The 26,397-nt window shown below is 41.0% G+C and overlaps 1 protein-coding gene across 1 annotated transcript; it reads left to right on the forward strand.

Moving 5' to 3' along the window:
* Nucleotides 1–194: 194 nt before the first annotated feature.
* LOC102291405 (protein FAM124A) lies at nt 195–26,397 on the forward strand (the record flags this gene model as incomplete). The annotated part of the gene is made up of 5 exons (XM_005944998.2): nt 195–221; nt 614–648; nt 5,830–5,861; nt 18,508–19,274; nt 25,307–26,397. Coding segments are annotated over 5 exons (1,662 nt in total), but the record flags the coding sequence as incomplete, so codon positions are not given.

Below are 26,397 nucleotides of genomic sequence, written 5' to 3' on the forward strand. Positions count from 1 at the left end.
AACAAGTTTAAACCCCTCTGCTCGTGTGCGGACTCAGACACCGGCGGGGATTTAGAGCGTTTTCTGTTCGTCTGATTCAGTGTGGTCTCTCCAGGCGTTTGAACGCTCAGTTTGTGGCTTTCACTGAAATAATGCAGCTAAATGCTACGCGTCCGAGCCTCTGAGATGGAGAAAGTCCTAACAGAAGATGACTGCGTGGATTCAGGAGCCGAGACTGGAGGGTGAGTGAAGGAGAAACAACAGATGCAGAATATCTCACTAAATGTTTGGGATTTTAGAATTAGGAAATATTTTAAATTAACCACAGCCAACGTGCATTCTCATTTTCATTTAAGAAGAAGCGAGAAAGCACACAACATTTTTATTTTATTTTATTTTATTTTATTTTAAATGAGATTTGGCTTATTAGTCTCGACGATCCTCAGTTAAATTCACAGGCTTATTTATTTTATTTTTTAAATGTTATATATTACACTTGCTACTGAGGCAGACTAAGCTCGGGACAAGCTGTTTTGGGATGCTAATATTTTTAGCGGAATGTTAAAAAAAAGATCTAACTCAAAGTTGTTTGGCAGGAAAGCGTGTTAAGTTAACGCTGTTTACTCCTTTGCAGCCATTAAACAAAGATGTGCCTCGTTGTCTCCTGCGGTATGTCACTGATTTGATGTTGTGTTGTTGTGAAGGATTTACTAGTTGTTTTCCGTGCGTGCTTGTGTCTCTGTATGTCTGGCAAAATTAAAAGACAGGTTCACTTTCATTTTTTTGAAGCTTTAACACGATAAACGTGATGATCGTATATGTCTTTAATGTGTTTGGGATCCAGTCTATTAGTTTGTTTTTTGTTGTTGTTGTTGTTTTAAGTAAAGAGTAAAATTGGTAGTGAGTGTGTGAGAAGTTTGCCTTCAGGGTTTTTCAGAAAGGCTTTCTGATAGAAGATGAAGTGAGATTTTTTTTTTTTTTTAATCTTATGATAAGTCTACAGAGGCAGCAGGATAAAGGCTGGTTAAATGGACCAAACACAGGACTTTCACCATGGAGACTGAGGTTAGAGTCCAGCTGTGGCTTGTTTTGTAGATGAAGTTAAAGTGTCGTCAACTTTTCTTTCTTTATTTTCACATTTCAAAGCAGCTTGGTTAAGTCTAGGTAAATATAACTCGTTGTGTTTGAATAAACCGTGTCCCATATGTCAGAAAGCTGTTGTGTCTGAAAACCCTGAAGTCAAACTGACCATGTGCGGGACAAACCAGAAGAATGATTGAGGCATTCATGTACACATGACCATGTCACATGATGTCCTATGCTAAAGGGCTTGTGGTGTTCTTACAGATTAGTCACAGGCAAACTGCACATCTCTGAACTCCCAGATTACACATCAAGGTTTCTTTCTGCCTTTACATTGTATTAACTTTGCCTATATAGATCCTAGTGATCCCTCACGGAGATGTATGGTGGAAGAAAGATTAAAAGCCCGGTATGCAATTAGGTTAATTGTTATTTACTCTATATATTCTTATTACAGGATTTAATTTCAGTCACGGCTTACATAAAATAGTTTATCTACACTGAAAAAAAGGGATTGGCCAACTCTTGGATTTACGTAAGCATCTTGCGTGTATTTAACATAAGTGCCTCATGCTTTAAAGTTAAGTGTAACTATATAGTGTAGAAACTACATGATATGCAGAGAGGCTAGATTAAATTGTTCATATCATGTTCGAGTGAAGTAAGTCAATAACTTTCAGTCCCGTATGCTTTGGACCGTGGTTTCAGGAAGGCATCCATCTCAGTCAAATCGAGTTGCCTCCACTACTTTTTTTGGTATACTGAAAAAAGTAAATTGGGTGTTTGTTACCTTAAAAAAGTCTAACTTGTAATTTAAACACAATAATTTCATGCTTCTATGAACGTAATTAAATCATGAAGGATCTGTACGAAATTCAACAACTTAATTTGTCCTTGTTGAGATGACATGATACAATCTAGTAAGAGTGGTTAGTTGCTAAACGCATGAAATTCACAAGATTGCACGAGATGTCAAACTTTAGGAAAATCACAAAACGTACAAAAAAATTCTGCATCAAGCCTTGAAATCATAGCTTTCCTTTGTTAAGTCTGGATTGGTGGCATGGTGGTTGGTGCTGTTGCGTCACAGTAGAAGATCCTGGGTTCAAATCCACAATCTGGCTAGTTTGCACTGGTTTCTCTCTGGGTATTCTGGTTTCTTCCCACAGTTAAAAGTCGTGCAGTTGTTAGAGTTAGGTTAATTGATGATTCTAAATTACCTCTCAATGTAAGTGCAAATGGTTGTTTGTGACAGACTTGTGAGTTGTCTAGGGTGTACCCTGCCTAACAATTCAGGGTTATTTCCCAGCCCCCCTGCAACCGCTTCAATCGCGTTTTATGAACACAAAATGCACATGTTTATTGAATATGAAAAAGTTGTGTTGATTTAAGTTTCTGCCAAAGCAAAACATTTGTGTGCAACCAATGTCCACTATTGAATCAAGTAAATCCAACATGGCCTTTTTTTCAGTGTAGTAGTGCAAGCACGGTTTTACATTTGATTGTGTAATTGCACACGGTTAATATTTTGTTGGTCATAAAGCCCATCTTAACCCCCTATTAGTGAGTTATAAATAGATGAGTCGGTCCTGTGAATGACTTTGTCTCTGCCGTGTTCTTATATAACTACTGTTCTGTCAAACGAGAAAAACAGAATACTTATAATTTTTATTCCTGAACACCAACAAACCTACATGAATATATGCATCACGGTTGTGTAAATAGACCCCTGCTCTGGGGGAAGTAGGATGATAATGTTATGTTGTTATTGAATACAGACTTTCCATCTACCATCAGTCATGTCTGGTTTCTTTTAAGCCGTGATAAAGATCCTTCCTGAATATAACCAGAGCCTGACTTTACAGGTGATAGGCCGTAAAATGCTCACATGAGTCACCGCTTGGAACAGTCGAACGTTTTCGGTTAGCTTATGCCTTCATCTTCATCCCTTTCTTGCCATCCTAAGTCCCTCTTCATCGCTCTGCATCTGAATCTGTTTTAGCTTTCCATGGGTCAAAGAAGTTTTTTTTTAAAAAATATACGTATATATACTCAGTTTCAAGCCCACTGGGTCACCCTGCGCTCATACTTTATGCGTATGACTGGGTTGCTGCCTGTCTGCGCTTCACTTTGTGTTTATTGTCTTTGGGTGGAGATGAAGCGAGGCAGCGCGGCCAGACTGGGAACCGCAGGCGGGATGCTAGCTGGCACTGCAGGGGTAGCCCTGCCAAATGCTCACACCCAAAGGAGCCATCAAAATAAACAGACTAGTGTGCAACTGCGCACACTACTACCTCCAACTCTATTTCAAAGAGTCATAAACCTACTTTTTTTTCCACTCCTTGTCATTTTTCTTTGTGCACTCAGAGATGAGAGTATGACTTTCACTTTGTCCCCTTTTGCTGCAATTTTCTGCTTATTTCTGTTCTTCCCAATATTTATATTGCCTCTGCAAGCCCATCATCTTTTCTTACCTTTGTGTCCTCACACCTGCTGCTTCCCTCACTCTTACCCATTCCTTTCTCTACACCGCTAATGCCCATTAGTTAGATTGATAACCTCCTGCTGCAGGAAATAGACTTGCTCTTCTGCTTCCTGCAGTTCCAGAGACTTTTATTAGTTTAGAGATGGACTCACAGAGTGTGCGGAGGAACAGTGTTCTCTGGCTGTCAGAGGACTCCTGTGGGACTAATATCGTCAAGTTGCAATGCATATATGTGAACCTGGAGTTATGCAACCTTTTCACCAAATTATTAATTGCAGGATTTGAGTTAGCTCCTCAGTCAGCCTTGTTGTATGTGGGCAAACACGTCTTGGATGTAATTTCATAAAATGTCATAATTTTACTCTGTCTGGAGATCAGATTAGCTGAAATGTAATTCTCCATCTTTTCTTTGAAGCTTAAGAGCAGATAAATCTTCAAAAAGTGAAGACCCTTTACTTCATCAATTACATTTTCCCAACCATAAATATACCTCACCCCCCCCCCCCCCCCCCCCCCCCCTTTCTTGTAATGAACTCTACATAAAGACTGGTGCAACCAAAAACACTGGAGCCTGGGCATGGCTAGCCTCACATAGCACAGAAATCAGAAGGACTGGAAATGTTTTGGCCTCTCTCCACGGAGACTGGTTGTCATTTGAACCAATATACAAAGAATCCAGCATTATAAGAAAGCCAAAGTACAGCCATAAAAATGTAACTGTTATACTCATGTGTACATATTAAACAAGATACAGGAGTGAAATAATGAGCTTTGAGGGGTGGGTAGTTTTCCCTTGAATGTAGCCAGGAGAATTTAGCCTCTTTCAAGTCTTTGTGCTAAGTTAGGCTAATCACTTCCTGGCTATAGCTAGGTATTTCTAGTGCACACGCTGTCAGCAGATTGAAGGGGAAAACCCAGAAAAACCAAATTATCTCAACTTGGCCATATTTACACATTATTTCCACCAGCTTTGGAGCCACATACTTTATATGCCAGTTCTTGCAGTTATTCATACTTGGTTTGGCTAGGAAACCAAACCAGTATGTTTTTTTTTAAGTTAGTTAAATCAACTGTGTGATTAACATTATTTTTATCTACGTGCTAATACCAGTGATGACTAAACACTTTCAGTAGTTTCTATGTTTTAAATGTCATAAATTCCCAATATGTCTGATTCAGTAGACGTGAGCATATTTTCCGCTTGTACAGTCATTAGTTTGAGTTGTATGACTTGTAACTTTAATGGTAGAATGTGTTACCAATCTTTTTATCCAATTTTTGGAAGGAACAAAGAAGTTGTTGCTGAACTGATTCTATAATTAAGAGAAACAATATGGTTGTAGTAATTCATGACACATTAAAATCCGGCACACACACGTCCTTTTATTTCCAGCATCATGTCAATAATAATATTCCATCCATCCATCCATCCATTCGCTTCCGCTTATCCTTTTCAGGGTCGCGGGGGGCGCTGGAGCCCATCCCAGCTGTCATAGGGCGAGAGGCGGGGTACACCCTGGACAGGTCGCCAGTCTGTCGCAGGGCCAACACACAGGGACAGACAACAGTTCGCACTCACATTCACACCTAGTGACAATTTGGATTATCCAATTAACCTATCCCCACAAGCTGCATATCTTTGGACGGTGGGAGGAAGCCGGAGTAGCCGGAGGGAACCCACGCAGACACGGGGAGAACATGCAAACTCCACACAGAAAGACCCCGGCCTGATGTTGGAATTGAACTCAGGACCTTCTTGCTGTGCGGCAACAGTGCTAACCACCGTGCCACCGTGCTGCGGTTGATAATAATAGTTATTATTATTATTATTGTTAATGTGTGAGTGTGGTAGGAGCATTTTTGATGTTTTTACTGGTTGAGTGGGATTGTTAGCTCCTAAAAAAACAGGAAGTTTTATTTAATGTGTTAATTAACTAGGAAAATGCAGTAGTTAGAACTCAAGTAAAATACAAGAGGCTAGGAGCTGTACTGTATCTCAGTAGTGGAAGTAGTACTTGAGCAAATGCCTGTGTTTTTATCCCTTCCGTTAGAAACCACTCTGAAATCTCTGTGTGCATTTTTGCTGACCTTCCAGCTGGACCTCTCCTACTGTTTAGCCAGATGTCAGCACTTCATCTGAAATAGGAGTGTGTCATCCTGTAAATCATGTAGATTGCAATTCATATTGTAATATAAACTTCTGTCTCCTCTCTCTGCCTTGTCCTCTCTGTCGACATTTCCTCTGCCTTTTAAAAAAATCTGTTTTCTTTTGTCCTCTGCAGGTCTGATTACAGTCCCTTGTCCTCAACAAGCAGTAAGTAAAATTAACAGTGACATGAAGTATTGCTAACACACACACACACACAGCTCAGGCTCAGGTCTTTATCTCCCTAATACACACTGACTAAATAAATCCACTCACAGGCCAGGATTGTGTTTGTGTCTTTGTGTTTAGTGGCCTGTAAGATCCACAGCAGATTTTAGGGAAGAGTATTTGTATAGCAACAACAACAACATTGTTTATTACATTTTTCTTTCCTCTGTCCACCTCGGTTTGTATGCTACACATTACATTTTACACATTAGTAATGGTTAGCAGTCGCAGGGATAAATGAAACATTTGTATTGGTGAGGTAATGAAGCTAAAGTGGAGGGAAAACATAAAAAGCTTACCTTTTAATGTCCTCCTAAAAAGGGAGGTAAGTAAACAGATGCATCATCATTATAATCTACACAGCAACAGTCCCATGAGATAAACTATGCAACAATTTTCGATTAAGATACACAGCAACTGTTCACCCATGACAAGAAGCATATCTAACCAAACCTTTCAGTCAGCTAATAAATTTATTCAAGTGTAGAAATGTGTTATACGTGTATTTTTTACATCAATATTTGGATCTTGTTTTGGTAGGTTTGGCCATATTTTTTTATTAATTATGACATCGGCTTATGTTATAAGGCTTAGAATTCCAGTCACAAGTTTCATCCATCCATTCGCTTCCACTTATCCTTTTTAGGGTCGCGGGGGGCGCTGGAGCCTATCCCAGCTGTCTTAGGGCGAGAGGCGGGGTACACCCTGGACAGGTCGCCCGTCTGTCGCAGGGCTAACACACAGGGACAGACAACCATTCGCTGCCCCAGTCACAAGTTTAAGCATACATTTATTTGCCTGTACTTGCATAGTTGGTTGTGTGAACACGCTTTTGCCTGTGTAGTAAACTAAAGGCACATGAATCACATGGTCACTAACCATGTGACAGTCACTTTTCCACAATTTTGGATGTGTAACAATAGTGTTGACTAAGGAAAAATGTGTATTCCCTGAGCAGCTGGCAAAAACTTCAGTGTAATTACTTTTGATGCTAGCAGATTGTCTCAGTTGCAGTTTCTTAATATTCACTACAGTTTGACTAGCAGCTGGCAAGTGTTGTTGTACACTATCGGCAACCACAGCAATCCAATAGTGACCAAAGCAACATTAAAGAGGTTTCTGGTACAGCACCTTCTTTTTGATGGATTTCACTAAGCATTGGTCAGTAACCTGTAGGAATCACTTGTCAACCAATAGGAGGACTATGCATTTTTCATTAGCAGCCGGTGGTTGTATCATATCCAGTATGGTAGACAAATCTGAAGCAACGTGCACATGACATGAGAGAAACATCAGCAAGTAATCTGGATAATAACTTACACATTGTGGGTTAACAATGTTACTGCTTTCCCAAGTCTCACAAATAACAATAAATGGAAAAAAAAAAAAAAAAAAAGTAATCTGGATAATAAATAATCAAAATTTGGACAGAATTGTCTCGCATCATTGGGCCATTTTCCTGTCTTGGGCATTTTTTACACACTGTGGGTGTGTCCATAGTTTTCTTTGAAAGTGTACATGATTGTGAAGGTCTGTGTTTGCAGAGGCCGTGGCCTGCCCTCAGTCTGGTTGCCAGGTCTCCAGGCTTTTTTACAATGGGAGGATTATATCCAATATTAGCCCATTAATCTGGTCTGCAGGAAGCTGCGTTATCCCACTTGAACCGCACCCGTAAGCCAGGAAGCAGTGAAACACACACAGTGATCTAGCAGAGAGTCTGGTTTGGTTTTCCCCTGTTGTTTCCTGTGTCATCGCTGTGTCAGATGAGCCTCTGCCCACCATTGTCATCACTGGAGGTCAGAGCTGGAACAAAATGTGCACTGGGACACTGTCCGAAAACACAAGAACTTTAAATACATACTGCAGGACAGAGTGTGACCACATTCACAAGTCCACTGCTGGACAGGAACTACTACTGAGCGCAAACACCGTGCATACATTTACACACTGAAATCCATCCAGAGGACCTTTTTTAAAGTAAAACAATTTGCACCATTTGTCTAAGAAGATATAGTTTCTGATTGGCTGAAAACTGTTCTTTTACTTTGTCTAATAAGACATCGTATAAGTTCTAAAAACGACCTGTTTTGCATCTGTCCAGATTCATCTTTAGCATGGATCTTAAAATTTTGCATACAGCATCCCTGTAACACTGTAAGAAGTGAGAAACTGCAATAAAAGCTGATAAGTTGCTTTATATATATCGATATCCATGAAGCCAGATGACACCAATCAATTAATTAAACTGAAGGAATGCCTTAAAAACATAAAGACCTCTAATTTCCTGCTTGTAAACTCAGATAAAACTGAGCTTATTGTACTAAAAACCTTAGAAACATGGTGTCTAACCAGATACTTGCTCTGGATGGCATTACCCGGGCCTCCAGTAAGTCATTTCTGATCAATGTGCAAATTAAACAAATGTGTAGAACTGTTTTCTTACATTTGCACAATTTCTAAAATCAGGAACATCCTGTCTCAGAGTGTCTACTGATGTATTCGTTTCACAGAGGTGCATGCTGGTTTAGTCTACTCTTGTCTTTTGCCTCCACAGAAGTGCATTTCCTTTCTCCTAAGGTGGTCCTAACCCCTAACCTTTGACCTCAGCTCACACTAGTCATAAAGTCCATGGTGATTAAGTCCTTGATGTCACGCTAAACCTCCAACATCAATACCTCGACAGCAAGAGCCGCGAGCTGCCATCAGCTTTCGACTTTGTCGAATTCACTCGCTCACTCTTTGTCAACTGATCCTTTCCCCTCCAGTATTTTTTTTTTCACAGTAAGATTTCACGTAGCAGCAACTTACAACTTCACCTGGCATGGTCTCGAAATGAAAGCTTTTAAAAATATTTAAATTTGAATAAATAAGTTACCAATTGTGAATGAGAATGAGTCTGTTGGTTGAAGCAAAAGAAATGTGCGTTACTTAAAAATAATCTGGTGCAGATTTTAGAAACGGTGATAATTACATTCAGAGCTAAAAGGAAAAGGCCAGCTGAGGCAACTCTTCAAAGAATTTGGAGAAAAGAAGTAACGGCAGAAGCACCACTGCTGCCACAAGCAGCTGCTTCTTAAAATGTGGTTTTGGTTTTCATCACTGTAGTGTAACGTTTCTTCATTCTTCATTTGTCTGGATCCCTGAGATCCCTGGCAAGAGATTAAAATTTTAGCTTTAAAAACTTTTATGTTTAGTTAAAAGTAATCCAAGAATTGATTTTTTTTTTATAAAATAAAATGCGTATGAAGCCTGTAAGTCTGTTTATATTCTCTTCAGCCTAGTTAGAATTTAAAAAATTGAGTTTACCATTTAATGTTATCTCAGACAGTCTGGAACCTTTCCACTTCTCCCACCCAGCCACGGCCATGCCAGTAATCATGCTTAACTGTAAGCCTTCATAAAATGAAAGGGAGACCTTAACGGTTGTATGCATCAGGCTGCAAACATGAGGACTGACTCACTTCTGGAGTGTGTTCATTTAAGGAACTGCAGTTTTTGGCACTTGCATGCTGGTCTTGTTTCGCTCAACTATAATTACTGAAGTATGTGATTTTATATGGGTTTCCTTTTTTTCTTTTTTCTTTTTTTTTTTAACTCAAATTTTACAAATTCATGTGTAACAGAGTGTGGTGTCTATTGCTTCTTTGCCTTTTTATCTGCGCCGTCTTGTGTTCACGCTCAAACACACTGCTCTCTTTTAAAGGGACAGCGGCGAGTATCCATTTTAATGGCAAACCACTCGTGGTGATGTCAGCCAAAACACTTTCAACACAGTCAGTTTGAATAGCACCTGATGGCCCAAGGACCACCCGTAACAGACCAGCTTGTAACGCGCACAGACACAAGGTTGGGGTGCCTTCTCTCCAGCTGAATGTATGAAATCCATGCGCTGTTTTGAGGCAGCTTGGATTAAGTGTTACCAAATGTGCATCCTCCAGAATGAGAGTTGAACCACGAGGCCAGAACAGCGCTAAATGTGCTGCAGTCGGCTTTTTTGTTAATGGCTTAATTGAAGCAGTTCAGTCTGTCGGCCTTGTTGTGGGCCCTTGTGATAATGAATGGGTGAGTATGTACGTGCTGACTGAGTGCACAGTGAAGTAGGACAGTTATTACTGGGTACTAGCCGTCTGTTAAGTCAATGTGAGAGCAAATACCAGTGTATCCATAGTTAGCTTCATTATGTTGCCTCTGATCTAAGATCAAATTATGTTTAAAAAAAAAAATAAATAAAATAAAATTGTCATCTTGCTATAATTTGGGGCTAGTGAAACCAGGAAAAAGCAGTTTCTCATCTTTTGAACTTATTCCCAGATCCTGGAAGAACTGGGAGATTTGAGATGTTTTTCAATGGATCCATGTTGAACTCGGTCCAGAAATTCAAACCTGTGAGTAATTAAAATTGCACTGACTATATTGAGCTTTTAACATGCTGCTCGATCTACATAACTAAGCTTTAGAAATGCATGTTCACCAGCACCGAAGAGTAGGGCTGCTCGATTATGGCAAAAATTATAATCACGATTATTTTCACTGAAATTGAGATCTCGATTATTTGACGATATTTATTTAACAATAACAATGTATTGAATAATGACTTTAAAGATTGTCATAAAATAGTGTGCAAATACTGATAACAGTGCAAATGTTTGCAATATAAAAAATAAATGAAAAATGTAAACATCTGTTTAGTGAACTTTGCAGTGTTGCTCTGTGGTGCAGCTATGACACTGTAGCAAAGTTTACACACTATGTCTACTTGATCCACGTCTGACTCCGCGAACCCATAATGTTTCCACACCACTGAAGTTTTTTTTACCTCTCTTTTCAACCAACAGCAGTCACTCTCCTCTCCAAATAACTTCTGCTTGGCTTTCCGAGCTTCCCTCGGGTCCTCTTAATCAGCGATCCCCAACCCCCGGGCCTCGGACCGGTATCGGTCCGTTAGTCGTTAGGTACCGGGCCGCGAGAGTTGAGGCTCAGGTGTGAAATGTATAGTTTTCAGGGTTTTTATCGGTTTTCAGCGTTATTTTGTTATCGTTTTTATCGTTTACTCAGTTTTCCTTGGTCTTTTCACGTGTGTTATTAAAATAAATTTTCTTTTTTTCGGTACCGGTACTAGTTTTATTTTGTCTTATTTATCCGCGACACCTTAAAGGTTGGTCCATGAAAATATTGTCGGGCATAAACCGGTCCGTGGCGCAAAAAAGGTTGGGGACCGCTGCTCTCAGTGTTGCCAACTCCTCAGTAAGGAAAATCGCTATTGGTTGTCCTAAAAGTCGCTAGAAGTCGCCAAATGACATCATCGCCTAATTTGTATAATTGGTCATGCTAATGTAATTGTAACCTACGTTGTTGGAGAGAGAAATAACATCGTGGAAGAGACATAAAGTGAGTAAAAAAACGTCCTAAATGCAGTTAGAATTTATTTAGAACTACAAATTAAATTTCTTTTAGCAATTATTGTTTTTTAATGTCACAATTCCAACCCTGCTCCTTTATCCGGGCCTGGACTGGCAAAAGTGACCTGAAATTGGCACTCTGGTGGAGTTACTTTGTGTGTGAGAGTGTTTGTTTATAAGTAGTTTTAAACCTTGTGATCCACAAAACAGCATAACAGTAAAAGAAGAACTGACTGCGTTACAGTCAGTGCGGGAGCAGCGGCTTCATTCATGCGCGATTCATTTGCCCTTTGGACACACAGGTGTGAACATCTCCTGCCCTGATGACAGCGGGGGAGGACTATCCTCCGCCTGGGAGAGCTTTGGCACGGGTGAGGTGCCCACGGCAGCACCCGCTGCTTGTTGAGAGTAAGAGTGATACGCGTTTTCACGTCAAAAAGTCGTCATAAATAAGTCTCCAATAATACCAGAAAAAGTCGCCAGATTTGTCGCTAGTCGCTTTTTAGAAAAAAAGTCGCTAAGGGGGTCTGAAAACTCCCTAAATATAGCGACAAAGTCGCTAAGTTGGCAACACTGGCTGCTCTTAATTGTTGTGAAACGTGTTCGAAATGCAGAGAGGTGCGCTGGATTTGCCACACGGAGCAGCGCGAGAGTAAAGCACGAGGGAGGGCCTAATAATCGGCTCAGTCATTTTTAATGATCGTTGAAAGCCCAGATCGTAATCGTGATTAAAATTCGATTAATTGAGCAGCCCTACCGAAGAGTGTTTTTCAGTGTTTTTATTAGAATCTTGTTGTGTATAAATGGTTAATGGACCGGCTCTTATGTAGTGTTTTTCTGTTGTACTTGAGCATTTGAAGTGCTTTATATAACGCGCTTCATTTGCCCATTCGTTCATTAACATTCACACTTGGATGAACGAATCAGGAACAACTCAGGGTTCAGTATTTTGCCCAAGGATACTTTGGCATGCAGACTGGAGCAGCCAGGGATCAAACCACCGACCTTCAGATTAGTATGTGGCTTGCTCTAGAGCAAACAAAAGTTGCTCGCAACTTATATACTTTCTAAAATGTTAAGCTCTTTAACATTTCAACTCATCATATCTCCTAAACTGTGGACTCCAAAGACATGAGCCTTGTGGCAATATATCTTCAAACACTCCTGACGCTCACGGTGAAAGAATTTTTTTGATACCATTTACTGTTTTCCCATGAATTACGTTTGTTTCAGAATAGGAAATCTGTCCTTCTCTAAGATTTCAAACTCTGGAACTGACGCCGTTTTTTTTCTCTCGTCACATCTATCCCTGGGATGAGTGTTGCTTTGGCTCACTGAGATGAGCAGGGGCCCTGAGAGCGGTGGCGCAGGTTTGAATACTCCTGGCTCGTTCTCCCTCTGCTTTCTTGACACTCTTCAGTGTACTCTTTCAAAAAAACATCCATCTTCAGCAGACGGTTCAGCTCCTTCACCTCTTTCTCAGCAGACAGTTCAGCTCCGTCGCCTCTTTCTCAGCAGACAGTTCAGCTCCGTCGCCTCTTTCTCAGCAGACAGTTCAGCTCCGTCGCCTCTTTCTCAGCAGACAGTTCTGTTTCTTCAACTGTTTTCAGCACATGATTTCTGCTATACAGCATTCACCCGGTATTTGTGCAGGAAATGCAACTTTTTCGAGTTGCCGTTTGTCCCTCGCCTCAGCCGTTCTGCCTCGTTCCACGTCTGTTCAGACAATGAAGGGCACATGACGTCCATGATCCTGGCTGTGTAGTCTTCACTATCTAATCAATCTATATATCTTCTTAAGTTTGAATCTAACAGCACTTTAAAGCCAGGAATAGTATCTCTACATTTTGGTCTGACTGCTTTTATCTTCTGTGAAACTTGAGGGCTGGCGGCGTTCACATACTGAGCCCTTTGTATATTCCGCTCTGGGAAAGGAAGTCAGCAATTCCCTTTTTTTTTTTTTTTTTTTTTTTTTTATTAAAGGCTCTTTGTTTATGTTGCTCTATAGGAGTTCTGTAGCATGTCCTTTTGTATCTTCTAGACAACAAAGTAAACAAGCTTGTTTTCTTTCTCACTGCGTCAACTCATGCAGCTTTAATTTATTTAATTACATGAAGAAATGCTGACTTGCCGTTTTCTTTTTCTCCCATGTATGTCGCTCACAGTGTGAGATGCAGCTGACGAGCAGAGATCCAAACAGAAGCCTGAGCTCTTATCTCAGAAGACGGCAATATATCACTTTACCTTAGTCTTTGTATGAGAACTGCTTAAGTAATTTAAGGGTGGGGGTATTTATTTTTTGTTTTGTTTTTTGTCAGAGTCGTATGAAACAACTGTTAAAGTTTAAGTTAAAGGGGTTCACATTTATGTTCAGCTTTGTTCAGACATGATCAGATAAACCTCGACTCAGCAAACTGCAGACAGAATGAGATGGAAAGGCAGCTGAGTGGAGTGGGCAAGGCCGAAAAAAGTAAATTACTACTTGTTAAATAAAAAAAATAAAATACAGTTATTAATAATAATTATTAGGTTTCACGTAGGTTTAACAATTTCCTGAGTTAGTACCTGGCTTATTGATGTTTTACTATAATTAAAAATGTCCAAATTGTTGTTGGGAAGTGACAGGTAATGATTGATGATGTGAAAATGCAGTACCGAGTAATGAGCACAAAATTGCTTTATTATATCCAGTCAAGTAATTGACTGTGTTTTGTTTTGCTTTTCTTAGCTCCTTCCTTTAAGTGAACTTTCTTCTGATTGGCTACTCGATATTCACCCTCTTTGACGTCACACAGATGGAGAGCTGAAAAATTGTTGCAAAGAGAGCTTTTTGATTCTGTTTACAAACACAGACCTCCTCGTTTAAAATCAGCATCCCCCACTGTGACTGTATGTGTACTCTATAGTTATCAGAAAATGGAAAACGGCACACATTTGAGACTTGAGAGAAAGGATATTTGAATCTAAATGAGAGAACAGCTTCTGTGTGCGAGCAACACTTTGAGTGACTGGTGCCAAAACATAATAAATGTAGTCTTCGCACTAATATAAATCTTTGACTTATTTTTTTCTGTCATTTCAAAGTGATGTATGAGATTTGGAACTCCCCCCCCCTTTTTTTTTTTTTTTTTTTCTTTCTCAGCAGACGACAAAAGGGGCCCACATCTTGAATTTCCAAGTTCAGTTGTTTTGTTTTTACACTGAAGGCCTGGCTAGCTAAAGCTGCGACTGGAGTTCTTCTGCGCACATACACACATCGAGGAGAGGTTGAGTTTTTGCTGCTAATCACTCTCATATGTGGAGGGGCTCGCTGGAAGGCGTGTTGTTTTATCTCACGTCGTCATCTGCGGGTACGGCAGCGAGCATGTGTTCCTGGTTAACACGTATCCACAGAGACAAGGTTAAAGTCTCTGAGAACTGGACAAGACCGTCCCTTTTATAAATGGGCACTTTTACAGTGGAGTACAAAAGTGTCTGCCCCCTTCCTGATTTCCATTTTTTTATGTGTCACACTTAAATGTTTCAGATCATCAAACAAATTTAAATATTAGACAAAGATAACACAAGTAAACAAAAAAAAAAAGCATTTTCTAAGTGAATGTGTTTGATATTAATTGGGGGGAAAAATCCAAACCTACCCTGTGTGAAAAAGTGGTTTCTCCCTAAACCTAATAACTGGTTAGAGTCACCCTAAGCAGTTTTACAGCGCCACAGAGGAATTTTGGCCCTCTCATCTTTGCAGAATTGTTGTAATTCAGCCACATTGGAGGGCTTTTGAACCACATGCCACAGCATCTCAATCTGATTCAGGTCAGGGCTTTGACTAGGCCACTCAAAAGTCTTCTATTTGTTTTTCTTGGTGGACCTGCTGATGTGTTTTGGATCATTGTCCTGCTATAGAACCCTAGTGCGCTTCACACGAATAAGAACAGATGGCCGGATATTCTCCTTCTGGATGTTTTGGTAGACAGCAGAGCTCATGGTTCCATTTATCACAGCAAGTCTTCCAGGTCCCAAGGCACAAAACAGCCCCTGACCATCACACTACCACCTCCATACTTTACCGTTGGTATGATGTTCCTTTTGTGAAATGCTGTTACTTTTATACCGGATGTAATGGGACACAGACCTTCCAAAAAGTTAAACTTGTCACTCCACAGAATATTTTCCCAAAAGTCTTGGGGATCATCAAGATGTTTTTTGGAAAAACTGACAATGAGTATTCAAGGAGAAAACCACTGGTCAACAGCAGTTTTCTCCTTGAACTCTCCCATGGATCATGCCATGATGTGTTCCTTTTCTTTTTTTTTTTTTTTTAAACATCTTTTAGCCTTTCTGTACTTTGTCAAACAAGTTCTGTTTAATGATTTCTTGATTCAACACCTCTGCCAATAAATAGGCCTAAGTGTGTTTAATGAAACTGAACTCTGCTTAAAAAAAGGTTAATCACAGTTAATTCACGATTTAACAAGAGGGGCAATTACTTTTTCACACAGGACCCACTAGGTTTGGGAAACGTTTCTCTCTTGATCAATGAAACCATCATTTAAAAACTGCATTTTGCATTTAATTGCGTTATCTTTGTCTAACATAAAAAACAGTTTGATAATCTAAAACATGTAAGTCTGACAAATATGCACAACACATGGAAATCAAGAAGGGAGGAAAACACGTTTTCACACCACTTTATCCTGTGTGTGTGCTGAGGATGGATATGCACATGCATGAGTTGTATGTAGTCAATCGAGTCAGTTAGCTTGAAGACTCAAGTGGATTAAGAGCTTAGAAACACACTTCTCCAGAGCTTTACTCACAAACGCCTTACGTTCCCTTCACAGGATTGGGGAGACTTAATCTCTGATTTATTCTCTTGTTTTCCAGCTCCACATTAACCCTTATTGCCAAGAAAAGTATCACTTTGTACAAGGTATTGGAATTGTATATTTTAGAAAGATGGGCCAAAACACTGCAGCTCATACAGCTCGTCTATGAGCTTGCCAGATTATCTTTCCGCTGCTTTTAATGCAGGGACATCTGTGAATCTAACACATTTTGATTTTTGAACTTAAACAGTGGACAAAAAAACCCCATAAACTGCTTCTTATTCAGTAATTTTCTAATTGATCTAATCTGTCTCCCTTGAACAAGTCAGTATGTAGACATCTTGACCTTTCAGTGGATTTTTGCAAGCATGTAGCTAGTAGCTTTATGCACTGGTGCAAGGAACACAACACAGAGAGAGACTAATATTCCATTCTCTGCTTGGATGTCGGTGTACGTTGCCTCCTGCATGCTCTGTCCAGCTTCCTTACCTAAACCACATGCAGTATTTCCATTAGTGAGCACACGGCCGGGGCGTGCTGCTTCCTGCTGCGTGCTACAAAAGAAAGGGAAACTGTGGAAAATATCCCAACTTGATTCCCCCAAAAGTTGTCATGTGTAAAAATGGCAGAAGAAATAGTGTGGGGGTGGGGAATGGAGGAAAAAAAAAAAAGACAAATGTAAAAGCAAGAAACTGAGATTTTTATTTATTTTATTTTTTTAAATAAGAAAGGAATGGTTATGATGATTTTTTTTTTTTTAAGGTTCTTTTACTGTTTTTGTTTGTTTTCTAATGAGGCAGAAATAAGATGGTTGGGGCAAAGGTCTCTGACTCATGAAAACTGATCCCAGGAGAGCTGCGTGCAGCAGGAGTGTGAAGACGTCAAGCTGTCTGTGTGTCGGCACAATGTGCTGTGCAGTAAATACCCTTAAAGAGCCCTATCATCCACTTGTTTGGTGTTTTAATGCCAGCTACATGTTAACAGTGATTGTAAGGGATCAGGGTGACGTTAATGACAGCAGTTCCGTCTCTCTTTGTGTAGGCGCGTAGATGTGTGTTACAGGATGTCAGTGCGCCGACATCCCGCTTAAACCTGCTGTGGAACATTCTTCATCCGGATGTCGTTACCGCTGTAGACAAACTGCCATTTAGGGCTGCTCTGTGTCACAGTTGAGGCTTCATTGCATTTTATTAAAACTAAATTTGCCTTCACATCTGCTTATAGATCCTCGGTGTTTACATGCCACAAAACTAATCACAGCCTGGACCAACATTAGTTTTGTGGTGGAACATCACTGACACGAGCCTCAGGTCGTTATAAAATAAATTAACTGTACCAAAATGTATACTTCCCACCACATCTTGCTTTTACTGAACCTTTTAATATTTAATAGCTACATTCATAGCACCTCTACACCTATTATTTAGGTCTGTTTCATTGGAACCACAGAGTGACATTTTGAAAATGTCACTTCTTTGGTCAAATTGAAACTGTCCTTTTACAAAGGCCGGTGGGACTCGAGAGACAAAACCCATCCCTGTTTGGCCTCTCGGTTTCACGGAGGGATTTTGGCAATGGTGAAACAGTATGTTGTGCCAGGGAAAGTAGCCTGTGTGTCCTTTCCCAAAGCACAAACAAAATGGGACAAGTCCCATGAGAACTCGGATTAAAGACTGTAGCAAAACAAAGAGTGAGTGTACATGGAGATAACAGGCAGCCGTGTGAGTTTCTACATGTAACACACAAGAAAGAAAAGACGGATTGACGTAAATGTGTCGGCAGCATAGGAAAAGTGGATTTGCAGCACCTGCATCACGGTGCCGAGCTTTTCCATGTCGGGGGTTCAGGGAGAGGCTACACCTGAATGCATCGCTCCCGCTGCGGTCTGGAACATTCCTCTGGGCTTCAGTAATGACTCCTAATGGCACTAATGAGCCTCCACAGAGAAGCCCTGCTCCACATGAGTCTGGTAGAAAGGAGGGAGGGAGAGAGGGGAGAAAAGGTAAACCTCAGAATTGTAAGAAAGATGGAGTTGGATGTGGACGAGTGAAATGGAGAGCTGAGATCTAGAGATCTGTGGGAATGGGGAAGGCGAGTGAGAAAATATGGGAAAACTTGAACAAAGAAGTAAACAAAGAAAAGAGTGAATGTGTCAGGAAAAAATATTCCCAGTGTCCAAGGGAATAGCTTAGCAGAAGGATGGATAGATGTCGACAGTTTGGAGCAACAGATTCATATTATTTAAGAATTCACATTGTTTTAACCTTCTTATTTCTATATAAAGTTCAAAAATACCCATTTTATCTCATTTTCTTCCTGTCCTCCTTGTTTCTTCTACTTTGTCTTCCATGTGTGCTGTTGGAGGTGACTTATCCATGGGTGAGCTCCAGGATCCCTTCCTTGTCAGCATCCACCTCATTGCTGACCCCGGCGAGGGCAAGTTCCTGCAGCATGCTGCCGACGCCGTGCTGGCGTGGGTTCACCCTGAACTGCAGCTCTTCAGGGTCTCAGAGCGAGCCTCCGTCTCTCAGCGACCTCGGGCAAAGCGGCATCAAAATGGAAGCCCAGCTTCAGCCTGCCAGCCAGCCCTGGCGGTCATCCTATTCCTCCAGGAGGCCTACGGCGGTGATGAGCACATACTGATGCTGCATCGCGCTCTGCAGCGGCCGCCCTGGCACTACCACCATACTGAAAAAGTCAGCAATGGCCGGCGGATGCTACCGTTGACCCCATGCAGTCAGGACTTTTTCACTCTGTCTCCTGGCACGCCGCTCTGGGCCGTGCGGCAGGTCCATTATGGGAAGGAAATCGTGCGTTTCACAGTCTATTGCCGCCATGAAAACTATGTTGATATGGTGCGGCTGTACAAGCTGCTGCTTCAGCGGAGGGTTGCACAAAAGAAGGATGACTTTTGCTTCTTTGTGGTGTACTCCAACCCTGATATGGAGATCCAGCTGTCCTTTAAGAGACTCCCACGAGGCCACAGTCCCCTGGTGTTGGACTCGGCAGTAATGGAGGTGAGGGTCCGGGACGTCGGAGTGCTGGTGCCCCTGCTGCCACACCCTTGCAGCCCAATCAGTGAGGTGCGCTGGCAAACGGAGGACTACGATGGAAATAAGATCCTACTGCAGGTAAGCGTTTTTCATTCTGGTTTTGTTTTTTTTTGTTTTTTTAAATATATATGTGACTTAAAATTTCCTGCCCACATCAGCTTAAATACGCATTTTTCTATCTCATTAAGGACCACTTTATTTACATAGTCACAGTTGCTGCACATCTGCAAACCACTTTGCTACCCGCCTTCACTTCACTCTTTTGTGCTGCATGGGTATTGATAAATGTTACATCGATCTCTTAATGATGCCTGCTGTGGTCTTTGCTGGGGGTCTTGCAGCTGCTGAGTCAGTCTCCACTAAATATGCATCTGGGACGGTGGGGAGGTGTCACAATGGAGGCATGGTGAAATCCTGCAAATGGGAACTTCTTACTCTTCTTTTGAATATAGTGGCCCTCACTGAACTGTAACTTTAACATAGGAAAAGTACAACTCAACACAATTGCATGGTGTGATTTATTTTGAAAGAGTGTGTTATGTTTTTATACCTGCAGATACACCAAAACCTACACGAGTAATTTCAGTTTAATCTGATGAAATGAGGCAAGTTAATAATTAGTTGTTGGAACCAGCTGGTCTCATGTAAAAGGATTTGTTGTTGCTCAACTCCTGAAACATGATGCTAAGGAGCGATTCACAAGTCTTTCCTTTGTGTACGACTGTATGCTATTAAAAGAGTAAAAATAAAGAAAGAAAGATGAAAAACACACTGAAAATGGGCTTGGGCGTGCAGCAGTGTTTGGAATCTGTGTTTAATTGTGTAAAAGAGAAGCAGACAAAAGTGGCAGTTTTATAGGTGGAAGAAAAAGAAGAGCAGTTCAGACTGATTCTCAATCCAGAAATAACAAGATCATACAGCAGACAAGAAGGATTCAGTTATTTTATTGTAGGTCCTTAATTTAATTCCTCCATCTTTCCATATTGAAAGGTGCTGGAAAAGCCTGTGTGGGTTTGAATATAAACACCCACATAAAGACTGACATGAATCAAGCGGCCCTTGTTGGAAAGGTATCACCTATCGGGGGATATGTGCCCAGGCGGTCGGAGATAAGTAGTGTTGAAAGTTCAAGCCGATTAAGCTTCAGTCCATTACTGGGATTGGAACGGCACAGAGAGAAACAATAAGCTAATAAATCATGACAATGGGCCATATGCATGATGCTTAGCTGCCACCTGGAATCAAGTCACATGGACCTCCACATTGCAGCGACTACAATACATTAAATATATTAAATGTAGGCAAGTGAAACAGAGGCACAGTGATATGAAAGGAATAAGTTATCTCCCAAAACATCAACTACATTCTGTAAAAACACTCTTTGTACAGATAAGCAGAGAGGGAGTGTTTTTATTCACAGAAAGTTGTGCACAGTGTATGTATATTTTGTCAGGCTGGGATAATGGCAACACCCAGCTCCCAACAAGAAAACACAAGCCTCTTGGGAACCTGGAGCTACAGATGCAGCTGTAACGTTTCAGTATATAATAAATACTCTGACGTGTTAGAGTAATAGTGAAAATCTGTCAAACTTATTTCTGTCTATTTTTGTTTTCTTTCATTGGCTCGCTAATAAAAATCACCACATGCATCTAGTGCTGTGTAAAAGTCTCAAGCCACCCCTCAGTTCTTTATACTTTGCTGGGAAAATTGGAAATATGTGCAAAAATTTACTGAAATGTGTAAACAAATATGGAAATGCAGTATATAAGGCAACAGCAGTTTGTACATGTACGTGAATATTACTCCAGGCTTCTTGAAGGACATTCAAAGCTCTTGTTTGGAATTTGGCTGCTTTTTGTTCCGTCCTCTGTCAAGATGATCCCGCACTGCTTCAGAAATGGTGAAGTCTGAACTCTATGGAGGTCAATCCATGACTGAGAGTATTCCATTCAGTGTTTTTCTAACCAGGTTTGCGTTTGCTGCATTGGCAGTGTGTTTGGGATCACTGCCATGGTGAAAAATGAAGCCACGGATGGCTGTAGATACTCACCTCTCTTCTGACCTCCACCATACATACTGATGACAGGATGAACCAAAGTTTTAAAAATTAAGATTCCTCACTCCATCAGACCAGTTACCACAGATTTTTTTCCCAGTCCAGTTCTTGTGTAATTTGACATACCTCAGCTTTTACTCCCCATTTCCCTTCCTTAACTTCTTGACAGCCAAACTTCCACTGAGACCATTTCTGATGAGGCTTCAGTGATGAGATTTCTTTCCTCTTTTAATAAGCACAGGACTTTCAGAGACTGTTTATCTGCTGTAGATAATGTTTTGGCCTCCCGATTCTGCAAAACAAAATGTTTTTGAAAGTATACTCAAAATCACTTGTTTCAAAATTGTTTATTTTTTGTGTTTTTTATCTTTGGTGTTTTTCATAGGTTGAAATACAGAAATGGGAACAAATTATGTTTTTGTGACGGCTGCTTGGTAACAAAGGGCCTAAAGATACTATTTAAAACTGCTTCTTTGTTAAGGTGTCTGTTATGCATGGATACAACACTGGTTCGTCACTTGAGTTAAGTGCCTTTTTTTATACTTAGATGATTCATAGGTCAGTGTTGAGTGGGTTATCAACCAAAAAAAACTTCCTCTGAAAATGGTCAGGTACAAGGCTACAATGGCTCCTCAGAAGCAAAATATAAAGAAATGAGGGCTGGTTTCAGACTTTGCACAGCACTGTATTAATTTCTCTCTTTATTTTTATCCATATGATGCAACATATGTTTGTTGCGTTCATTGAGAGACAGTAGCATAGCATAGCAAATAGAATTTTCGGCATCAATTTGTTACTAAATTACAAATTCTTATAATATTTAATGCATTAACAAAACCTGCTTTGGATGACTATTGACTGGACACTTCAAAGCACTAAGTGCTCCATAGGAGATGCTTTTCCATATTCATATGAAATTAATATGAATTTTTATTAAAGGAACAAATTCTCCAGCTCATTAAATGTTTCTGTTGATCAACTGGAGTTTTTATAACCATGCCAGCTTCAAAAATGCTCCAGCTTTCTAGTAAATTTAGCCTCCAGAATGCTGCAAGTCTGGAAAAGAAATCGTCCTTTCTTATAATCGGATTCTGTTTTCTTCATGGTCTGAGGAACAGGAACATAAAATGGTTCCCTATTTGATCATCTAGAGCGTCATCTCAGTAATGCAGTTTTGAAAACCACAGTCACACTGCCACACATAAGCAAAAGCTCATCATGTGAAGAGTTTTGTTTATAAACATAAATACAGTCCAAATGTGTTGCTTTCCACAGCATTGTTGAGGATTAGTGTCCCGTTGTCGTGGTTTTGCCTTCCTGAGGTCATATATCCGGCTGACCTGGCTTATCCCAGATAACTAAAGCTTACTAGAGTTAGGGTCTGATAATCACCATGTCAACAGCCTCATTACCCAGCGTCCTGCTGTGGCTCCTCACTGGCATTTTGTCCTCACAGAAAGCTGAACTCGTGCTGTCATGTATTAATAGTAGACAGAGGATTGAAACTTTCACCCACGCATGGACAGAAAATAGTTTTAGTAAATAACGAGTGTGTGCAGCTGATCTGCGCACTGAGACTCGTTTGGCATCAGCCACAAACGAAGAATGAACAACTGCTGTGAGATCTACTTAAAAAATTAAAAAAATACTTCTTAGAGCCTCACATCTATCTGTCAAATGTTTAAGCAATGAGAGAATCACAACAAATGACTAAAGGCCAAACAATGAAGCTAATGTTACATTTTTATCCAATGTCCGGATGGAAAAAGGAAATTGTGGAAGCTTTGGGATTAATATGAACCTAGTGAACACAAAATGAGTGCAGGTTATTGTGTTTCTATGTCACTATTTGTGCTACAGTGCAGTCTAAACTCTTTTACTGTCAGCATTCACTGATGGTACCTAGTAAAGCTCGATAGATTACGCTGACAGAGAATGTAGCTGGTCCTCCACCTTTGTCTCAGTCGGTGCTTTAGTGAAGGAATAAATGGGCATCATGCAAGGAAAAGGTGACGCCACTGCTTGAGAGCAGAAGCAGACCAAGAAAAACAAAGAGAAGAAGAGTAAGGAAAAGATAAACAGGATGAAGTGGACTGAGAGCAGAGAGCAGGATGGAGACAAAGGAGAGAGATGGTTTATAAAAGAGTCAACTTTGAGACACTGAGCAGGGAGAGAAGAAAACACAGGGGGCTTTGTTACACTTTTTATACACACACACATACGCACCTTTAGTCTTGTGAGGACCCTCTTTGCCATAAACCTGATCTCAAAACCCTGGATTACAGCTTTTTGTCTCATAAAGACTTTCAAAATAAAACCCTTCCTCAGTTCAAAGAGTAATTTTACTAAACCGAGTTGCATCAGTAAAACTCCAGAATGTTACAGCTAATAAAATATGTAGTTTTTAGTGTTGGATAACATTTACAGTTCTCTCCAGTTTACAGGAACCAGCCCTGCAAGCAGCACGTCACTGTTGCGAAGTATGTGTGTTACTTCCAAACATTACAGTTTCAGAGATGCAAATACAGATGCTCGTGTTATGTAACTGTAATTTTTGTTTTATTATCTCAAGAAATGCTGCCTGCATGCTTTGAACTGAGCAGAATTTTTGCATTATAATTATGCTGCAATAACATATTGTCTGAAACTACCATCTAAATGACATCAAGGCTCATTTTTCTATCTTCTGTTGTCCAGTATGTTGAGTCTTTCTGAACTATAGCCTCAGTTTCCTGTTGTTTGCTGACAGGAGTGTCATTCAGTCGGTTCCTCTGCTCATCAGCAGCTTCGAGGTTTGATGTAATGTGCATTCAGAGATGCTTATCAGCACGAAGCAGTCTTGTCATTCTCCTCTGACCTCTTGCATCAACGAGACATGATCCATATCACTGGATATTTTCCTTTTTTCTGACCATCTGTTTAAACCCTAGATGTGTTTGTGGGGGAAATCTCAAATCACCAGTTTTCAAAATACTTGGACTTCCCTGTTCAATCACTCAAATCACCAAATCATCCACATTCTGATGGCCTGTTAAAACTTCAGCAGGTTGCCTTAATAGTGTCTGCATGCCTGAATGCGTTGAGTTGCTGCCATGTACCCAATAATAAAGTGACTGGTGAGTGAATATTTGCTGTACTGGATTCAACCTATCATTATCAGACAGAGTATTTATAGATGTTAGAAATAGAGACTTAGTGATTTCTTGAACAGACTGTAGATTGTTGTGAGGAAGCTGTAAATCACTTTGAACTTCTTTTTATATATTTATTGTTCAACATATGGAAATGTGCAGATTCCCCTCAGTCCCTGTGCTGCTTCAGAAGATTGTCTGGGGGCTGCTGTGTGGGAAGTTATTGCTTCTGTCTGTATTGTCTTGTTGGAAAGTCGGATGACAGAGCTGACAAGAGAACAGAAACATGGAGAAACTATCAGCAGAGAGCTGTGGATTTCAATATATACAGAGGAGGAAATCATAGACGAGAACCTGCTGCTGCAGCTGCCTTACATGTTTAAAGCAACAGCAGTCACTGTATGTCAGAACAGGGGAGTGTTGCTTCATGTGTTTCCTGCTTCTCATAATTTCCTTTTTGGATTTGTAATATTTCATCGATTTGTCTGAACAGCGCACTCTGATTTTAAGATGCTTTACATCCTGATATATGTACACAGGGGGTTCTTCTGTGAATCACATCAACAGCTGGAGAAGTGATCAGCATTCAGAGGCCAGGGTGAGAGCAGGGGGTGTGGGGTGTGTTTGGAGACCCCGGGGTTCCCTTGTACTTCTTCCTCCTTCACTTTGCTGCCTGTATGTTGTGTGAGGAGTGTCCTGTTGCATGGAAGCCCTGTACAGAGGGAGGTTAATGGTCTTGAACCCACAGATCCCATGTGAACAAATAGAGCATACAGACAGTCTGCTATCAGAATAGGCAGGTTAAAGGAAGCAGTTTATAAGCTACAATTGTTTTTGCCCTACCACCTATCCCACATGGTGATATGACCCTTGACCCCAAATTGCTATATTTTCACTGCTTTTCTTTCCCTCCTATTCAGGTCCAGGGTGCATACTGCAAACACAGATATGATCCCTGCTACAGATCATGCACCGTCACTGAATCTGCTCCGTCCACCTTCACCCGCAGCGCCACCTCTCACAGGAACCGCCGTTACCATCAACGGATGCCACCTCGTTCCAAAGTCCACCCGACCTCCCACTACTCCATGCCTCTGGCATGTGAGGAGCCAGATGAGCAGGAGCAGTGGCCAGACCAACAACATCCTGACAGCTGGAGGTCCCATTGGACGGGCAATCGGTCCGGATCCGTCTTCTCTCTACCCAACATGGGCTCAGCCAGCTCCCGCTCTGCCTGTTCCTCTCCAGGTCCTTGTCCCAGCCCCAATTACAGGAGCCACTCCCTTCACCGGAGTTCTTCGCTCATCCCGCCCTTCCGCCTCAATGTGGACGCTCTGATCGGGGCAGAGGAGACTGATGTAGACACGGGAAACAAGGTAAATCCAGGTAGCAGTGTAGACCTCACAGTTGTGTCTGCGTACGTCAAATCGAGCCTCCCACAGACTCCTCGGCCATTATCGGCCCCACCAGAAGACATCGGACCCCACCTCTCTCCCGTCACCCAAGAGGGCACCTACAAATCGGCCGCTCTGGGCCGGACTCCAAACAGCTTCTCCATCAAAAGCTCTCGGTCTGCCTTGCAGTTGTCATGTTCCCAAAGCACCAGTGCAAACACACTGTCCTCAGCTTCAGTGAACGAGTCAGACAGCTGCAGCATAATTAGTGTGCCAGTTGAAGAGAAAGACACGACAGAAGAGGAAGAACAAGAATTCTACATCTGATCTTTTGCTAAAGGCTCATAGGACTTAACTCTGGTCAGTAATATCAAACCTTAGTGCTGAGACAATCATGTAAGCTCTACTCTGCCCCCTGGTGTTTGATAGTAAAACAACAACAGCAAACTGAAGCAAAGCACAAAGTGTTCTGAAATATTTGTGAATGCTGCATTTTTTTTTTTTTTTGCATGTGTATATATAAACTCTGTAAATGCTACTTCATATCTACTTTCACGCATTTAATGGAGAAGTTGCATATCTGTGTACAGAAACATTTAATAAAATTGCAAATTGTT

Source organism: Haplochromis burtoni, unplaced genomic scaffold (genome assembly GCF_018398535.1).
Source record: "Haplochromis burtoni strain Fernald_Lab_line unplaced genomic scaffold, NCSU_Asbu1 Contig_440, whole genome shotgun sequence".
Lineage (NCBI taxonomy): Eukaryota > Metazoa > Chordata > Actinopteri > Cichliformes > Cichlidae > Haplochromis > Haplochromis burtoni.